At 40.2% G+C, this 15,906-nt stretch overlaps 1 protein-coding gene across 5 annotated transcripts in view; it reads left to right on the plus strand.

Moving 5' to 3' along the window:
* The window catches only part of cadpsa (Ca2+-dependent activator protein for secretion a), a 145,425-nt gene that overhangs the window by 36,420 nt on the left and 93,099 nt on the right, over positions 1–15,906 (plus strand). For all 5 annotated transcript variants that reach the window (XM_068593402.1, XM_068593401.1, XM_068593400.1 and 2 more), the window contains 2 exons: positions 10,978–11,058; positions 12,597–12,833. In XM_068593402.1, the coding sequence (XP_068449503.1) occupies positions 10,978–11,058; positions 12,597–12,833 (318 nt within the window). The remainder of the gene's footprint in view (positions 1–10,977; positions 11,059–12,596; positions 12,834–15,906) is intronic.

Consider the following 15,906-nt stretch of genomic DNA (forward strand, 5'->3'; position numbering starts at 1 on the left):
ACCATTAAATATAAAACATTTCCTTCCACAATGTAATTATCTTTCCTCAGCACTTATGTAACAAATAGTATTTTAAAGTGACAGGATCAGCTTCATTATGCCCCGGGTTGATTTGTAAGTCTACAGGCAGTTGTACTTTCGACACCGGAAATTGTATTTTTCTAATATAGGGGTAGCCACGTTTACAGAGACTGTGCAGCAGCTCTGGGGAGTTAAAAGGACTCTGTGAACTTATGCTATTTTAAATTTAGAGTCAAGAGACAGTTGCGAAGGCTGTGCCCTTTTGTCTACAATTTTCCAGCAGCATTTCCCATTTATCTGAGTGACAGACGATGCAATTGCAAACATGCGAACCTGCCATTGCCGCAAATTTTCCCCTGTGTTTCTTTTCACTTTGTAAATTCAAGTTTCTTTTCTCACATTTTGTCTGTCTGTACAAATGATCTGCTGGCTTTCTGTTCATGAAAGGTAAACGAGATCAGGAAATGTTCTGTGGTTGAGAAGTTGTACGGTATTACTGTGAAATCCTTGAATTGTCTGTGCATATTTGCTCTGAAAACACAAACGACAGAAGAAAGACCAAATATCCCACAACTGTGCTTCATCAAAGAACTGCTGCTGTCCTGGTCCACTTTGATGTATGTGTGACTGTGTGTGTGTGTGTGTGTGTGTGTGTGCGTGTGCATGTGCATGTGTGTGTATGCATGTGCACGTGTGTGTGTGTGTGTGTGTGCCGAGAGAGATATAAATTGTGTACTGATGATAACGTGTACCTCAAACATTCAAATGGTTACACACTTGTGAGCACTGCACAGACACACAAACTCCTGCAAACACTCCCCAGTGCCCTTTATCCTCTTGTATGTGGTCGCCATGGCAACTGTACACAGAGGCTACTGCTCATACCCCTCCCCCCTTCAATTTGCCATGCCAACTCTTGTGCCCTTATCTGAATAAAGGCCGAGTGATTGCTTTTCTTGTGATCCGTATCAGGGTTCGGGCCTGTTAATCCATCCAGATGACATAGCAACTTGGAGAGAGCAGAGGATCAGGAAAGGGGGAGGGCCTGTGGAAGGAAGGATGAGGAAGTGCTGGGGTTGTTAATCTAATATTGGAGATCTCTCAGTATTCTTAGTGGGGCCTTGCATGGTGCAGGTGGCAACCTCCGGTTCTAAAAAGTGAACCAAATGTGATGACACCTCATCCTGCTGTCTACTGTCCATTGGGTCCATCTATTGATTTATTCCCTCAGTAAACATTGTAAATCAGTTTATGGCATCAATCTCTAGTTTCAAGTCTTCTTCAATAAGCATGATGCTCATTTAGAGTCAAACAGACCATAAAGCAGGGGATGCTTTAGGGCGGGGCGACTGTGATTGACAGATTTCTACTAGAGCCGTAAACGCATCTCTACGTCACTTCTCTAAATATGTTAACTACTGCTCACTCATTTAAAAAAATGATATGCCAAACTCAAGTGCGTTAAAATGTCAGTCCACAAATCAGTGGGTGACGTCACCATGACTACATCCACTGCTTCTATACAGTCTATGGTATGCTACAGTTACCTGTCAATCTGTTTGGCAAAACTTTGCAAACAAAAAGCCATCAAACTATTTAAACCTAAATTCAGCAGACGTACCTCGTATTTTTGTGGGCTTAGAGATGTCTCCCTCACACAGCTCTCTCTCTCTCTCTCTCTCTCTCTCTCTCTCTCTCTCTCTCTCTCTCTCTCTTTCTCTCTCTCTCTCTCTCTCTCTCTCTCTCTCTCTCTCTCTCTCTCTCTCTGTCGCACACAAAGGACTGTTTGATGTTCAGGGGATTTTTGGTATCAATACAATTTAGTATTAATATCAAACCATAAATCCGTTTGATACGTGCTGTGTCACTCATTCACCACTTCTTCATGACTGTGAAGGTACACTCATTAGAGTGCAGGGCTCCACAGTGTGTGTGCAACAACCGCTGATGAAATTTATGATTGACTCATACCTCCTGCAGTTGACTAACCCCCCGTCTCGACACCAATGAGATATAAAGCGCCTTGAAGTACAATTTATTCAAACTGAAAACAAGTGACGATGTATGCCGGCAATCAGCAGGCAGTCAATGGCAGTTTATAACAGCAAATCAAAGCTGCTTTGAAAAAGTGTAAATCACCGCAACGGCGAGAGGTCTCTACTCGATCACACACTCACCCACGGACGCACGCACACACACGCACACACACACGCACACACACGCACACACAAACACACTAGCAAATAATGTATATGAATACATTTGAAAAAGTTACTGGACCCTGAAATAAAATCTTGGAAAACAAAGACAGTGTGCTAGATAGCATACAGCGAGTTGGAGATCTCATTGATGCTGCATGTGACACTAATATTATCATACTAATGACCCAATCTGTCTCTTGTCAAAGCCCAGCCTTATAGAAACACAAATTCTCTGATATAGCCGTTCTTTTGATTAGAAGCAGTGTATTATCTTCTGTATGAAGCTTTTTTAGAAAGTCAGTTGCTGGGTGTTGATTTCAGGAGAGGGAAAGGTTACACTCAGCTCAGCTCAATTCTGGACTGATACATCCATCCATCCATTATCTTTTAATATTCCTGTGCCGTGGGAGGCAGCAGGCTTCGCAGGGTATTCTAGACGCAGCAAGAGTCCTCTTTCACAGTATGAATTTTGACAAGTCATCGTAGGGATAGCACACATAACGAACAACATCAGTGATGATGGCTCAAGCCCATTGAGGTTTCCATTGCTATAGTATGAGCGTGTTGTCTCTTTGGCATGCCTTCAGGCCTTACATACTGTGAGTGTGATGCAGAAACAATACAAACATAATATATAGTTTGGAGGCAAGTTTTTTTAATCCAAATTAAATATGCAAAAGTTACTACACTTGTCCAATAAAAGGTTTGAATAGATTCACACAGAATCCCTTTGATCCAGAGCAGTGTCTGTCTTTCTGTCTGAGGTAAAACTGTGGTATATACCTAAACTTGAGTACTCATGAATGAAGTACTGGGAGATTCTTATGCATCACACCTGCATAATCCATGTTATTGGCTTTAGAAGTGTGCACTTGGCACTGAAACAAGAAGCTGTTCCTATTTAAACCTGTTCACATTTTCATGCAAAGCGTCCAGTTTCTTTTACCAATGAATGCTCATTTCTTCTATTCCTATTCAATTGTTACTCAGAATGATCTTTGTCTCTTTTCTCGTTCTCCATATACAGTACAAACAATTACAACCTGAAAGCATCATAGACAATTCAAAAATACAGAGTAGTCCTCAGGCTTGTAGGGGCTACTAAAAAATCAGTGGTCGAGCAGGTCCTTCAATCAAAGGGTTGATCCCCGGCTCGCGAGTCCCTGTCGCTGTTTCCTTGGGCAAAACACTTCACCTCAAATTGCTCCTTATGCCTGCAGTCTATGAATGTGTATAAATGGTCCTGATGGGCAGGTGGCACCTTGCATGGTAGCCCCTGTCTTCAGTGTATGAATGTTTAAATGATGACATGTTGCGTAAAGCATGTTAAGTGATCCATTTACCATTCCTCTAATACTTCTCTGTAACAAGCTCTTGTGGCTGGCAACCTCAAAACTAAATTTATTTCAGATTCATGTATACATTGATTATTACAAGAATCATCGTCTAATTTTTTCTGTCCTATTCAGCTCTACAGGTTTTAGGATCTTTTGCAGCCTTTATACTCCACTTTCATCATTTCCTCATCTCAGCAGCAGGCAGCTTTCCATAAACCTGCAGTACACTACCGGCTCAACACCAAACAGCAGGCAGTCAAAAACAAGGTAGTAAACAAAGTGGAGCAGCTAAAGGGCTTGATGTAGGAGCTGGTGGAGGGATAAAAACAGAGGGAACATTGGTCTTGCGTGACCGAGAAACACAACCAAAGTGTTTTGTGTCTGCTGAATGTGTATAGGCAACGGTTAGCTCACATTTTTGCCGAATCAAAACATCCAGAGCGGATCTTTTATAAGAACCATCATGTCAATGAGGTGGTCAGTTCGCAGCAATACCATACGCTATAATCAGCACATTATTTGTATCAGAGAGAACTCCTTCAATCCACAGTATTAGACGCTGAGACTAACTGCTCCAGCGGTCCATTCACTTCATCCCCGTAGGGAGGAGGCTGAGGTGGATGGAATGGGTCAAACAAACAAGACTCTATACCAGGAGACCAGCTGTTTATGTCCAGCAGGAGAGTACAAGTCGACTTTTAAATTTACGTAACAATCTCAACTCGCGTATGTAACTTCACCCAACACTGTAATAATCTACTTATTTGAACCCAAACCACAATCTTTTTATAAACTTAACCAAGTAGATTTGTTGCCCGAACCTTAATAAGTGACTCCAACATTACCTGAAAAAGCGTCCGGATGTAACAACTTGGGAGATTGGCTAGTCCGATAATACATTACTTTGTACCTTTCTTTTTTTCATTCAAAGCAAAATCTTACAACAGCCCAGAAACCAAAAAATCATGAAAAACCTATTAGTCTCTGCTGAGCAAGTGGCTGGGTTAGGGTTAGGGATGACTTAAAATAAAAGAGAAGGGATCAAGGTAGCAGCGTAGACAGGCAGCACATCTGAAAGTAGAAGAGGAAGAGGAGCAGTTTGGAGGAGTTGTTATTCATTAGGTGAGGAGGCCAGGTGCAAAGGCTTTACTGATGGGCTGAAGGGGGTAGCATTAGCTCTCAAGACTGTGGCGAGAAATAAGGACACAGGAACTAAAATAGGGCCAAATAGAGAAATATTATGCATCATGATGCAAACAATACATAAATACCGATCATTTTTGGTTTAGTGTTGATAGACAATGTTCTCCCATAGTTTGAGGCTATACATTTCGAGATTAGGAGGATGTACAACGAATTATAATACTAATTATCAAAACAGTACTTCCTTGATGCTCCATGTGTGTGTGTGTGTGTGTGTGTGTGTGTGTGTGTGTGTGTGTGTGTGTGTGTGTGTGTGTGTGTGTATGTGAGAGAGAGTGTGTGTGTGTGTGTGCGGATGACAAGAAACCAATTAGGGGACAAGTAGTCATGACAATGTTTTTCAGCTGTCTGTTGTTTATTGAAGCAGAAACTCTGTGAGCCAGAGTTCCTCAGTTGAGGACTGCGCTCAGCTCACTGACCCAAACACTTCGTTCCCACCCTTCAGGCACAGCGTCCTCTCATGCTCATCCATCATGACATTGACAGAGTGCAGACACTGGTAGCTCAGATGAAAGGGAGTGTTTCCATATTTTTCGTGGAGATGTTAGGGTTAGTTTTTTTAATAGATCCTCATCTCTTGATTCAGCTCTTTACATAAAACGTGACAGAAGTTTGTGTGAAGAATAAAAAAGAGGGAGCTTGAGTTTGAACCCTGCATACACACAGCCGAATTCTTTTAGAATATTAAATATTGGGCTGATGATCTGATAACACTATTGTTATAATATAATAAAGATTATGGTTTGGGTTCAATTACAACTTTGTCAGCGGTTTGTAAGGTTAGGGGACCTCTGTCGTCATAATTACAACGATAAACTTGTGGTAAAGGTCAGAGACTGATTGTGGTCATAATTAAAGGAAACCAACAATGGCTGTTGGTTGGAAATGGGAAACAGCTGCCTTGCCAGATTTTTTTTGCAATCCACTCAACCATAAAAATGTCTACCTCTTTGAATCAAATATATTATATATACTGTAAAATTCAGCAGGGGGTCCTCAAAGCAGCAGCAGACAAACTCCCTGCTGTCTAGCACCGCAAGCTAGACTCTCCCTCAACCTCCACAATGCTAGCGCTCGCTGTTAGTTTGCGAGCTAGCGCTGTGGAGATGGTGGTAGAGGCCGTCAGACCTGTTTACATCGCGCCTTCTTGGGTGCTGCCCTACACTGTTTGAGCTCAAGTAAACGACACTGAAAATTCGGCACATCATAAAAAGTGTTGTCAGCGCTAGCTGCAGCAGCTAGCTCCCCGACAACCACCGAAGGTAGCAGGACCAGCCCAAGCTCGAACGCCCGACTAGGTTAGCGGGGACGTGGGCAGTAGGAGCAGCAACAGCATCTTATAAACTGTTGCGGCCTGTTTTGTTTCAATTTAGTAGATGCGGCGTATAAGGGTGAACCTTATAACCCACATTTTACAGTAGCCTGCAGAAACTCACAATTCCAGAGGTAAACATTTAGCCTAATTTCTATTAGATTCCACATTACATGTAGAATGTGGTCCAGGCTGGGGTTTCCCTTTTTAGTCTGACCAGTGTTGAGCAATCACGTTTGAGCAGGCTTTGGTTGAACGTACGTAAACGAAGCGGAACGCATCATCTGAAAAGTAATTGGCATAACAGACTCAACACCTCGGCTTCTTGCAGAAGGTTCACTACGAAGGAAAATATGTGTCCAGTACAGCTAAATGAATGAATTCCACTACATCTTCAACAGTTGATATCTCACGTCACATTAAAACTGAGGTGTAAACTGCTGTTGGCATTGGTCCCTTTCTACAGAGTACCACTCAATAATAAATGTTGATGCTTCAACAGTTGGACAGAAATAAAGTCAAGGTCCTCTTTCCAAAAAGACTGTGAGTATCAGAGTAGCTGAGCTCTGTCAGTAGGATAAAAAGGCTCTGCTTGAGAGAATACATTTGCAGATACCCAAGGGACCGCAGAGTAAGTGGCTCTGCTATTTTTGAGGTTTTTAACGCACTCCCTTTTGGTTTCCCGCTGATCGAGACTCGACAGAGAGCAAAATATTTGGTGGAGGGGGTTTATTGCACTTCACTGAGCTTCAGGAACTATCACAGGAACTGAACAACTCTTTGTGCTTTTGTGTTGATAAGTAAAACTATCAGATATTGTGCACAAGAACAGTGCAATGAGCATTGAGGAGGGTCAAGTTGTTGTTTTGTACTTGTTATTGACACACATGATGTATGAGAATGGAAACAGATGGAGACAATGTGCTGGGCAATTGGACATAGAGAAAGAGAAACACCAATGAGAAAGATGTACAGTTACTTTATCAGAGCTCTAAATGGTAAAGGGACCTATACTTGTATAGCGCTTTAACACTAAATGACATCATTCACCCACTGATAGGAAGAGCCACCATGCAAGGTGCTACGTCAGTTTAATCAACCATTCATACTATGGAAGCAATTTAGGGTTAAGTGTCTTGCTCAAGGACACAGGCTAGCGGCGCAGGGGATCGAACCGCCAATCCTCTGATTGAAAGACGATCCTGCTCACCACTGAGCCACAGTTCTCTGTTCGGCACCATAACATGAGACAGAGGAGCAATAATACAACAGCCTAGAATGCCTAAAAATCTATAAATCATTTGGGAAAATAGTAGACAATAAAACTCTTTGATGTCCTATTTTGTGTTTAATTGTTCTCCAGCTGTCTTCATCATTCTCAAACAGGAACACAACACATGTTGAGGATGACTCATTTTTCCCTCCTGCTGACTGACTTTATTTTTTTTGTGTTAGTCTTCAAACCTGCTTGCTTCTAATGTGAATGTGTAAAACTTTGTAGTATGTAGCATTGTGTGTAACTGTGCAATCCACACCTATATTTATTTATGAACAAAGCTTATCTTCTTGCCCGAAACAGCCAGTATGAATCCAATGTAGCGATCACCCCAAATGTGAACAAGTGTTTGCTAGAATGCCCGACCAGACTGGAACTGCTGCTCCAGGGACCTAACCTGACCCGCCAGATGGTCTGTTACACAGAACCATCTGAGAAGCCGTCATTGGAAATTTGTGTTGGGTTATTGGATCAACGACCTGTCAATCAAACTCTTAACGAAGCCAGTCGGGAGAAGAACAAATACATGTTGCCTTTAGTGTCATTTTTTCCTCTTCTTTCAATGAAGAAATCTTCTCAGATTCTATTAGAACCGATACTGTTGCAGCATCCACATTAACTTCTTCATGAACCACTACTTTGGTTTAGAACAAACAGTCGTCTCTCTGTGTCACCCACACATAATTCACCCCCATTGCTGCTTGTAGCTCCTCACGGGATGCTGATTGGTCAGTGCAGTGGTTTGCATATAAAAGTGAGGGACTGACAACAAAGCAGACATAAAAGCAGGATATAGTCTATCTGCATTACTTTTTTGAGAGTAAGGTCGCCTCCAGCTTTTGTCTTCTGTGTTGCTTTCTCTGGATAGAAAATAACGACATGGGAGTTCTTACATAAAAATGCTCTCCACGTTATAATTTGTATATTCTGCGGTGCATATCACGATGTGTGTTTGTTTGTTTGTGTGTGTGTGTGTGTGTGTGTGTGTGTGTGTGTGTGTGTGTGTGTGTGTGTGTGTGTGTGTGTGTGTGTGTGTGTGTGTGTGTGACTGTGTCATGTTCCTCAGTCAGAGGTAACAGCAGGGGTGGCTGTTCTGGGATTATGTTAATGCAGACAGTGGGAGACAATCAATGACAAGAACAGACGGATGAGAAGGTGTGAGAGAGAGAGAGAGAGAGAGAGAGAGAGAGAGAGAGAGAGAGAGAGAGAGAGAGAGAGAGAGAGAGAGAGAGAGAGAGAGAGAGAGAGAGAGAAACCCCATCAGCCCTCTTTACCTGTCTGTTCTTGTTTCTACTTACCTGTCTGTCACCACTACAGCTGCTGAGAAAATAGATTCCTTCATGGTGATTGACCCAGAATTGAGAGCATATCTATTGCTGCTGTATTAATGCTCTGATTATCAATGTAAGCCAATTGTTCTAAACATCTGAGATATGCCTTTGCAAGGCAGGCCACTATTGCCACGATTCAATATGTCTCTGGATTCTTACATTGCGCTCAGCAGTGATCAAGTGTGACCATTCAAGCTGTGCTGCCTCTTCACAATTGATATTTCATTGTGAGGTAATAGATGCTGTTGTTAAAAATGGATCCACTGATCAACACGCATGAAATATGTCCATATCTTGTTCCCTGGACTATTTACAATATAGTACTGCTGAAAATGCTTATCTGACTCTGTGACAAATGCGTTGTATTTCATTTAACCTCAGCAAAATAAAATTCCTTCAATTAACTGTTGTGTTTATGTTAATGCAAAGCAGCAAGAGTCACATTGTCGTCTACAGATATTTCAGCTGAAGCGGCACAACCAAATGCTGTTACAACTTCATGTAGAATACACGATGACGTCATTTTTGACTTCCGCCGGGTACACTACTGTGAGCCTAAACCAGACTTTATCCTGCTCCAGCGCCCTTCTAATCAACAGGCGGGGCAGCAGAAGCAGCACTGATCCTGCAGCCCAGGGGAAGAGCAACTGATAAATTCCACCTAGTTATCAGATCAATTGCTGCTCTCAGTTCTGTATCACTGACCTCTGTATGCAGTAAGGCTTCTCTTGGCCAGCTGGAAAGGGAAAGGTTTGACAGACGGTGGCAGTAATGTCCCCCAAAGGACATTTACCTCTGTGCTTATGGGTACCAAGGGGCTGGCAGGACACAGCCTTTTGAGATGAAAAAACCTTACAAGCACAAGAGTGTTTTCATGTCGCACATCTGTCTAAAAAACATTAAGTGATTTAGAAAAAAACCTGAAAAACATCTTAATGTCCAACAAAATAAAAAACAAAATAAAAAAAATGACCAGGATACAATCTTTTGTAGTCTTATGGCCTCATGTATTCTGTCAATTCCCTGTAACATCTGGCAACCTAACAGGACTGTTTAGGGTAGGCCCATCAATCAGTGAGACAGGGGTGTATCATTAGGTCCTCTCATTAGGGACCGTCATGTTGTGAAAGGACCTAAATATCATTCCGATACACTGCTTTCCACAAGAATATGAAGCATCCTAGTGGAGTCTGGTCTGGAGGCTTGCACCTCCTCCAGAAAGATGTTATCTGTAACGGCCTAAATCTGGCAGCCTCTGGCCTTGTTTTAATGCCACTATTCCAACATGTATACTGACTTTAATTGTTGCATATTTTAATGAGTTTGCTCACACTGTTTTTTTTATAGCTATTGAAAATTTCAATTCATATTCCTGTTATAATTAAGTCATTAATCAATGGACCTTATTTATTATTTTTTAAATATTGATTAACATCTTCAACATAATCATCAGCTTTATTGGACACATAAATGGAATTTGACCCCGGTTACACATTGCTCTCGTCGTACATGTACATATGATATACAAAGAAACAAGAGAAATATAAAAAGGACATTAAAGACAGAAATTGGGATATTAGTGCAGAAAGTTGGTAATAGTGCAAAAGGATGTGTCAGATTAATAGTTCATGGGGAACATGTTTTATCTCGCCATTGCATTGGTTTTAAATTCAATACAAAAATATCAAAAATAACTTTACAATAACAAAACATGTGAGTCACTTTCTTTCATTTTGACAACATTTTCGGTTCTAGGGTTCTGCTAAATCAAGAGACACCATTCATTCATTAAGCCCATAAATTGTGTGGCATATGTTGAAAATGCTTTCAGTTGACTTTTTAATGTGTATGTATGTGCCTTCTGAAGTAGTTTAATGAGAAAGTCTCCCTGTCCGTGCAATTAAAATAATATATATTTTTAATAATTCTAAAGCAGCTGTATAGATTTAAATGAGATGTTGACTGTGTGTCCAGTAGCTGTCACTCATGTAAACTCTAAAGGTTTGTCTTTGGTGTTCAAGTGTGAACATGTTGGCAATAAATATCTAAAATGTTTTATATCTGTCTAACTCCAAGTTGTAGGTTCCAGTGAGGTAACACTTCCTGGGTTTTTTTTTTTTTTTACCTTCTGTTACCTTCTAGCCCTGTATAAAATACTGTACAGTGACTAAACCTCCATCTGATTTGATTACAAACTGCATTGGTATCTTTGTTATTATACTAATTACTGTTATCTAAGAACATATGTTGTTGTGGTTCAGCTTGTAAAGTACACTGTCTTCCTGTGTTTCTCCAGCTGGACAACCCTGATGAGCAGGCAGCACAGATCAGAAGAGAGCTGGACGGACGACTGCAAATGGCAGACCAGATAGCTCGGGTAAGGGACGAGGATGGATGGACTTAACAATAATCAGTCCTCTTTCATATATTCATAGTTATTTGAATACATGAAAGAGTTGACTATTGAATATCAAGCACTTAACAATAACCCGAGGGGGTATTTAGGTTAGTTCTTGCAGACATTTTTTGTTTGATACCAGTTAGCGGTCCCAAACCACCGGACCCTTCCTTTTGTACCGGGCTGCACAGAAAGAATGAATAGATAGCAATATTTTATTGATTATCAAGGTCTAAAATATGTTTTATTTAAAAAAATAACCGGATACATCCGTCTGTGCGTCTGTGCCTCTTGACACATGTCAAGATGCTCGTCTCCATCACTTGTTACGTTACCCCAAAAGTTAAGCCCACAAGCTAGCAACAATTAGTAAAAAACAAACGTGTTTGGAGAGCTTCTCTGAAAAGGGGAAAGGCCCAAAAGAGGAGACAGAAGAAGAAGAAGAAGAAGAAGAAGAAGAAGAAGAAGAAGAAGAAGAAGAAGAAGAAGAAGAAGAAGAGCATACGACTTCCAAGAAAAAGAAAGCCACAAGATATTATCAGGAGTCCTACTTAAAATACAGGTTTACCCATACAGGTGGTTCTCTTGCGCCTGCTCTGCGTAATATGTGTGGATAATTCAGCTTAAAGATAAATTGTATATTTTACGCACCTAAATGAGTTTTTATGCCGTCATATTATTTTATTTTGTCACACCTTGAAGGCCCGTCCGTGGAAATTCTGTCTTACATTTGCACCGTGGCGCAATGACGGTTGGGGACCGCTTTAGTCTAGAGATTTGGTGCTAAATTTAGTTTTGACCTCTCGAGAATTGATAAAAATCCTTTTCCAAAAGCCCAGTGAAACACTAAGCCCATGAGGAACACAACAGAGAAATCCATGCTGTGATTTTGATATTTGAACATTTCTAAAAGAATCATATTTTTCTGCATTTGGACTACTGTTGAACTACTGTTATGTCTATGAAACCCAAATATTGTCCATATATGTACATAATAAATCAGTACATTGTCTGTTGGCCCGGGTCTGTAGTTTGTGATTGTACAGTTTCATGAAGCTGCGATCATCATTTTAAGCTTCAAAACATGGTCTCCCAACAATGAAATGGGTACTATGAGTACTGACATTATTACATATGAATATAACTCTGCTTTCCAATCAAACTCAATCTAATTATTTATGTATTATTTGTTATTAAGTCCAACAAAACCCTCTTACGTAGTTAAAGTTCAAGGGACCCCTTTGAAAAGGACCAAGCCAGTTATTCCCTCAACCACATTTCTAGCATTATTTACCATAATATGGTTACTACCAGTGCATGCCTTGGGTTTTCTAGTTTCAGATGATCACTATATATATATATATATATATATTTAGTTTCATAATAAACTGAATTGTTCTTACCATGTATAATTGAAACTCATGTTAAAATTCAAAAACGCCAATCCAGATTTTAAAACTTTTCATTTGGGCCATTACGTGGATCATGCTCATTGTCTGCCTTTCTGCTTTGGTCAGCATGGTGGAAGGTTTCCAAGGTTTGCATCCAGAGAGATGGAGGCCATGTTCATCGAGGAGATGCGGTCCTCGGTCAACCTGCTGATGGCCAACCTGGAGAGCATGCCGGTGTCCAAGGGAGGAGAGTTCAAGCTGCAGAAGCTGAAGCGAGGTCACAATGCCTCCATCATGGACATGGGCCAGGAGGACGAGAACACGCTGTCCAAGTCTGACGTGGTGCTGTCCTTCACCCTGGAGGTCGGTGGACTTAGATGAACTTATTAACAATGTTGGTTCACTGGCAGATAGAGGACATCTGTCAGTATGTGGTCTTTCTGGTTCGAAGTGGGTCAAGATGAGATGCATGAGCTGTAAACTCATAGTTTGGATGAGGGTTCAAAGCATGTATTGAATATTTCTTGTGAGACTCAGAGTGCCCTAAAAGAAAATATTAGAACACATTACAATTGTAAACACTTAGATAGAAAGTGGCACTTTATTCGATGGACATTTAATCTACAACGTTAATTCTTGAGAGCCTAAAAGGAAAATAAAATAGTGCTTCTGTGTATACTTAGTATATTAACACCAAACGTACATATATAAAAATGAATGATACAACTCCCAAACATAAATGACCCCGGCCACGTACCAGTGGAAATCAGTAAATACTGCTTTTGAAGAGCTACTCAAATGATTTAGGATTGCTTTTCCAAGCACACGATTTATAAAGTATGATGGAAAACAAAACTACAGAAAATTTCCGGAATTGAGTTGAGCTCCGAATATGATGTATCTTTCACTTCCCATAATGCAACCAATAGCATATTTGTGTTACATGCCAATAATTTAATGCAGATTTTCTATTCAACTGGATAGGGAAATACTCAAACTAATACTTAGGTAAATACTGAATTTGATATGACTTCATTCCTTCCACTATGTTGCACCGTTTAAAAAAAAAAATGTTTTTGTCATCTTTTCTGTTTGTTTTTTTATCTGCATTATGCAGTTCTGTCTTGCAAAAAAATGTTCATCTTGAGCGTCGTGTCCATTCAAGCCGGAGAAGCATGACCCCACCAGATAATAAGTCAAACGTAATCTTTTATTATCATATATTATATCTAAAATAGTCACACCCCTGAAAATGAAATGCTAGCAGTTATAGCCAAATCACACTTAACTGCATTTGAGAAACAGGCAGTTTGCTTTGCAAGATAGTCGGCTAGTGCCAGCTAATGTTAAAAGTCATCAATCAATCTCGTAGTTAGTCTTTTGGCTTGCGAGCTAGTCGTGACTCGTGAGAGCATTGCATGATGTTTATATTGGTAAAGGAGAGCTAGTGGTACTAGTGGTCACAAAACCTTCATAGCTGTATCGTAAAGTACAAAAATCATAACGCATTTCTACTATTTCTACTTTGTAGAGAAATGTGTTACACACTTCTACACACACTTAAGTAACATAAAAGCCCTTAAGCAAGACACTGAGTGTCAGGCTGGTCTGGCGAAGCTGGCAGGTTTAGACATATAAAGGCATGTTCCTGCCTAGAGTGAAGCTCTTTTTCTGACTTTACTGTCATAGTAATCCACCTCACAGTGTTCTTTCCCCCATGGGTTCTCAGGATTAGCGTCTGGAGTTGCTAATGAGAGGAAATGTCCCTCAGGATTCCAGCTGACTGACAGGATATTTGAACCTCAACTTAATTGGTCGACAGGTCATTTCTATGTTGTAAAGGAGACGGGACCAGTATCTCCTTACCACCAATACCTGTTCATCCCTCACAATTATTCAGAGCACAACAGTCCAGCACCATGATTATTTTACTGTCTCCTCGTTGATGGTTTCCAGCCTTTTTCCATCTCTTCCAGAGCATTAATATGTGTACAATGTGGTTGAGGCTGGAGAACTTCTATCTTTTGTTCAATTACTGTTCTCTTTAGGCTGGCACCACCTGCTCACTGCTTATGCTTCTGTCATTAAGCGTCTGACAAGGCTCAGTAGACATTTACTCAAGACAGGCTTCCGTTTCAGTACTCTATTCTCATTCAGTATAGCGACATATACATACATACATACATACATACATACATACATACATACATACATACATACATACATACATACACACACACACACACACATACATGCATGCATGCATGCATACATACATACATACATACATACATACATACATACATACATACATACATACATACATACATACATACATACATACATACATACATACATACAGACATTCATCTAAGCTTACTGATTACCACATTTTTAAAGAGCAGAGCTTCAATCAATCTGAAAGAGTTAAAAGTGAGCATAAGGTTGAGAATCACAAACGTTAATTAATAAGTTGCTTTCTTGCAGATGATTGACAATCTGTGGTCAGTTTGAAATGTATTGGTACTGTTACTCTGTAGCTGTTTTGGTAGACTCTGAAGGTAGCCCCAGACACCTAGACAGAGTTTTCTCTGTTCTCAGTGCTTCCACGAGTGAGGCTGAGCTGCTTTGAAGATAGTGAATAAATACAATGATTCTGCTGACTGAAATAGAAGGAAATAGTTCCTCTAGAGGCACACAATATTGATTACACTCAACACTTACTCGCTTTGTTTTGTTTTCATTGCATAATGCTGGACCATGTGTTTTCCAGAAATGCTGCATTGTTTTTTTTCTGGTTTGAAAACCAGATTCAAGCTTTTCAAACTATGAAAATAATATGTCTTCCTAAAGTCTGTAAAGCTGATTTAAAACCCAGTTTGATATTTACTAATGGGTATGCAACAAACAAAATGACATACAGATCCCTTATAAAAAACAATACCAATAGAGGGTTACATACCTAAATGAAAAACAACTAAATGTGTTCAGGAGAAAACGTCAATTTAATGTCAAATTAACATGCAAGGTTTGAATAACACCAGGCCAATCATGACGAAACATCAGGTAGAGACAGACGCGTTTACTAAATGAATCAGTTTTTTAAATGGAAAGACGAATGTCGGATGTAGGACATTTATTTTGGTTCCAGTGCCAAAACATACATCAGACCAGTTTATCGACTCTCCATTTTTTGTCTTTTTTTCTCATTTATTTGGTAACGTGGAAGATTGTTAAGTTTGAAATCCAAAAAATGCAGGAACTCCTGCCTTACGGTACCGTAACAAATAGAAGCACATCAAAACAGAACGTGCATTTGAAGTAAGTTGCCTTTGAACGCACACACGCTTCTAAATAATAAATCATATTCATGTTTGCAATGCTTTGTCCACTCTGAGGTTTGCATTTCAACAAATAATTTAATGAATCATGCGTT

Source organism: Clinocottus analis, unplaced genomic scaffold (assembly GCF_023055335.1).
Source record: "Clinocottus analis isolate CAN_PGR_092001 unplaced genomic scaffold, fCliAna1.0.p SCAF_3, whole genome shotgun sequence".
NCBI classification, from domain to species: Eukaryota; Metazoa; Chordata; class Actinopteri; order Perciformes; family Cottidae; genus Clinocottus; species Clinocottus analis.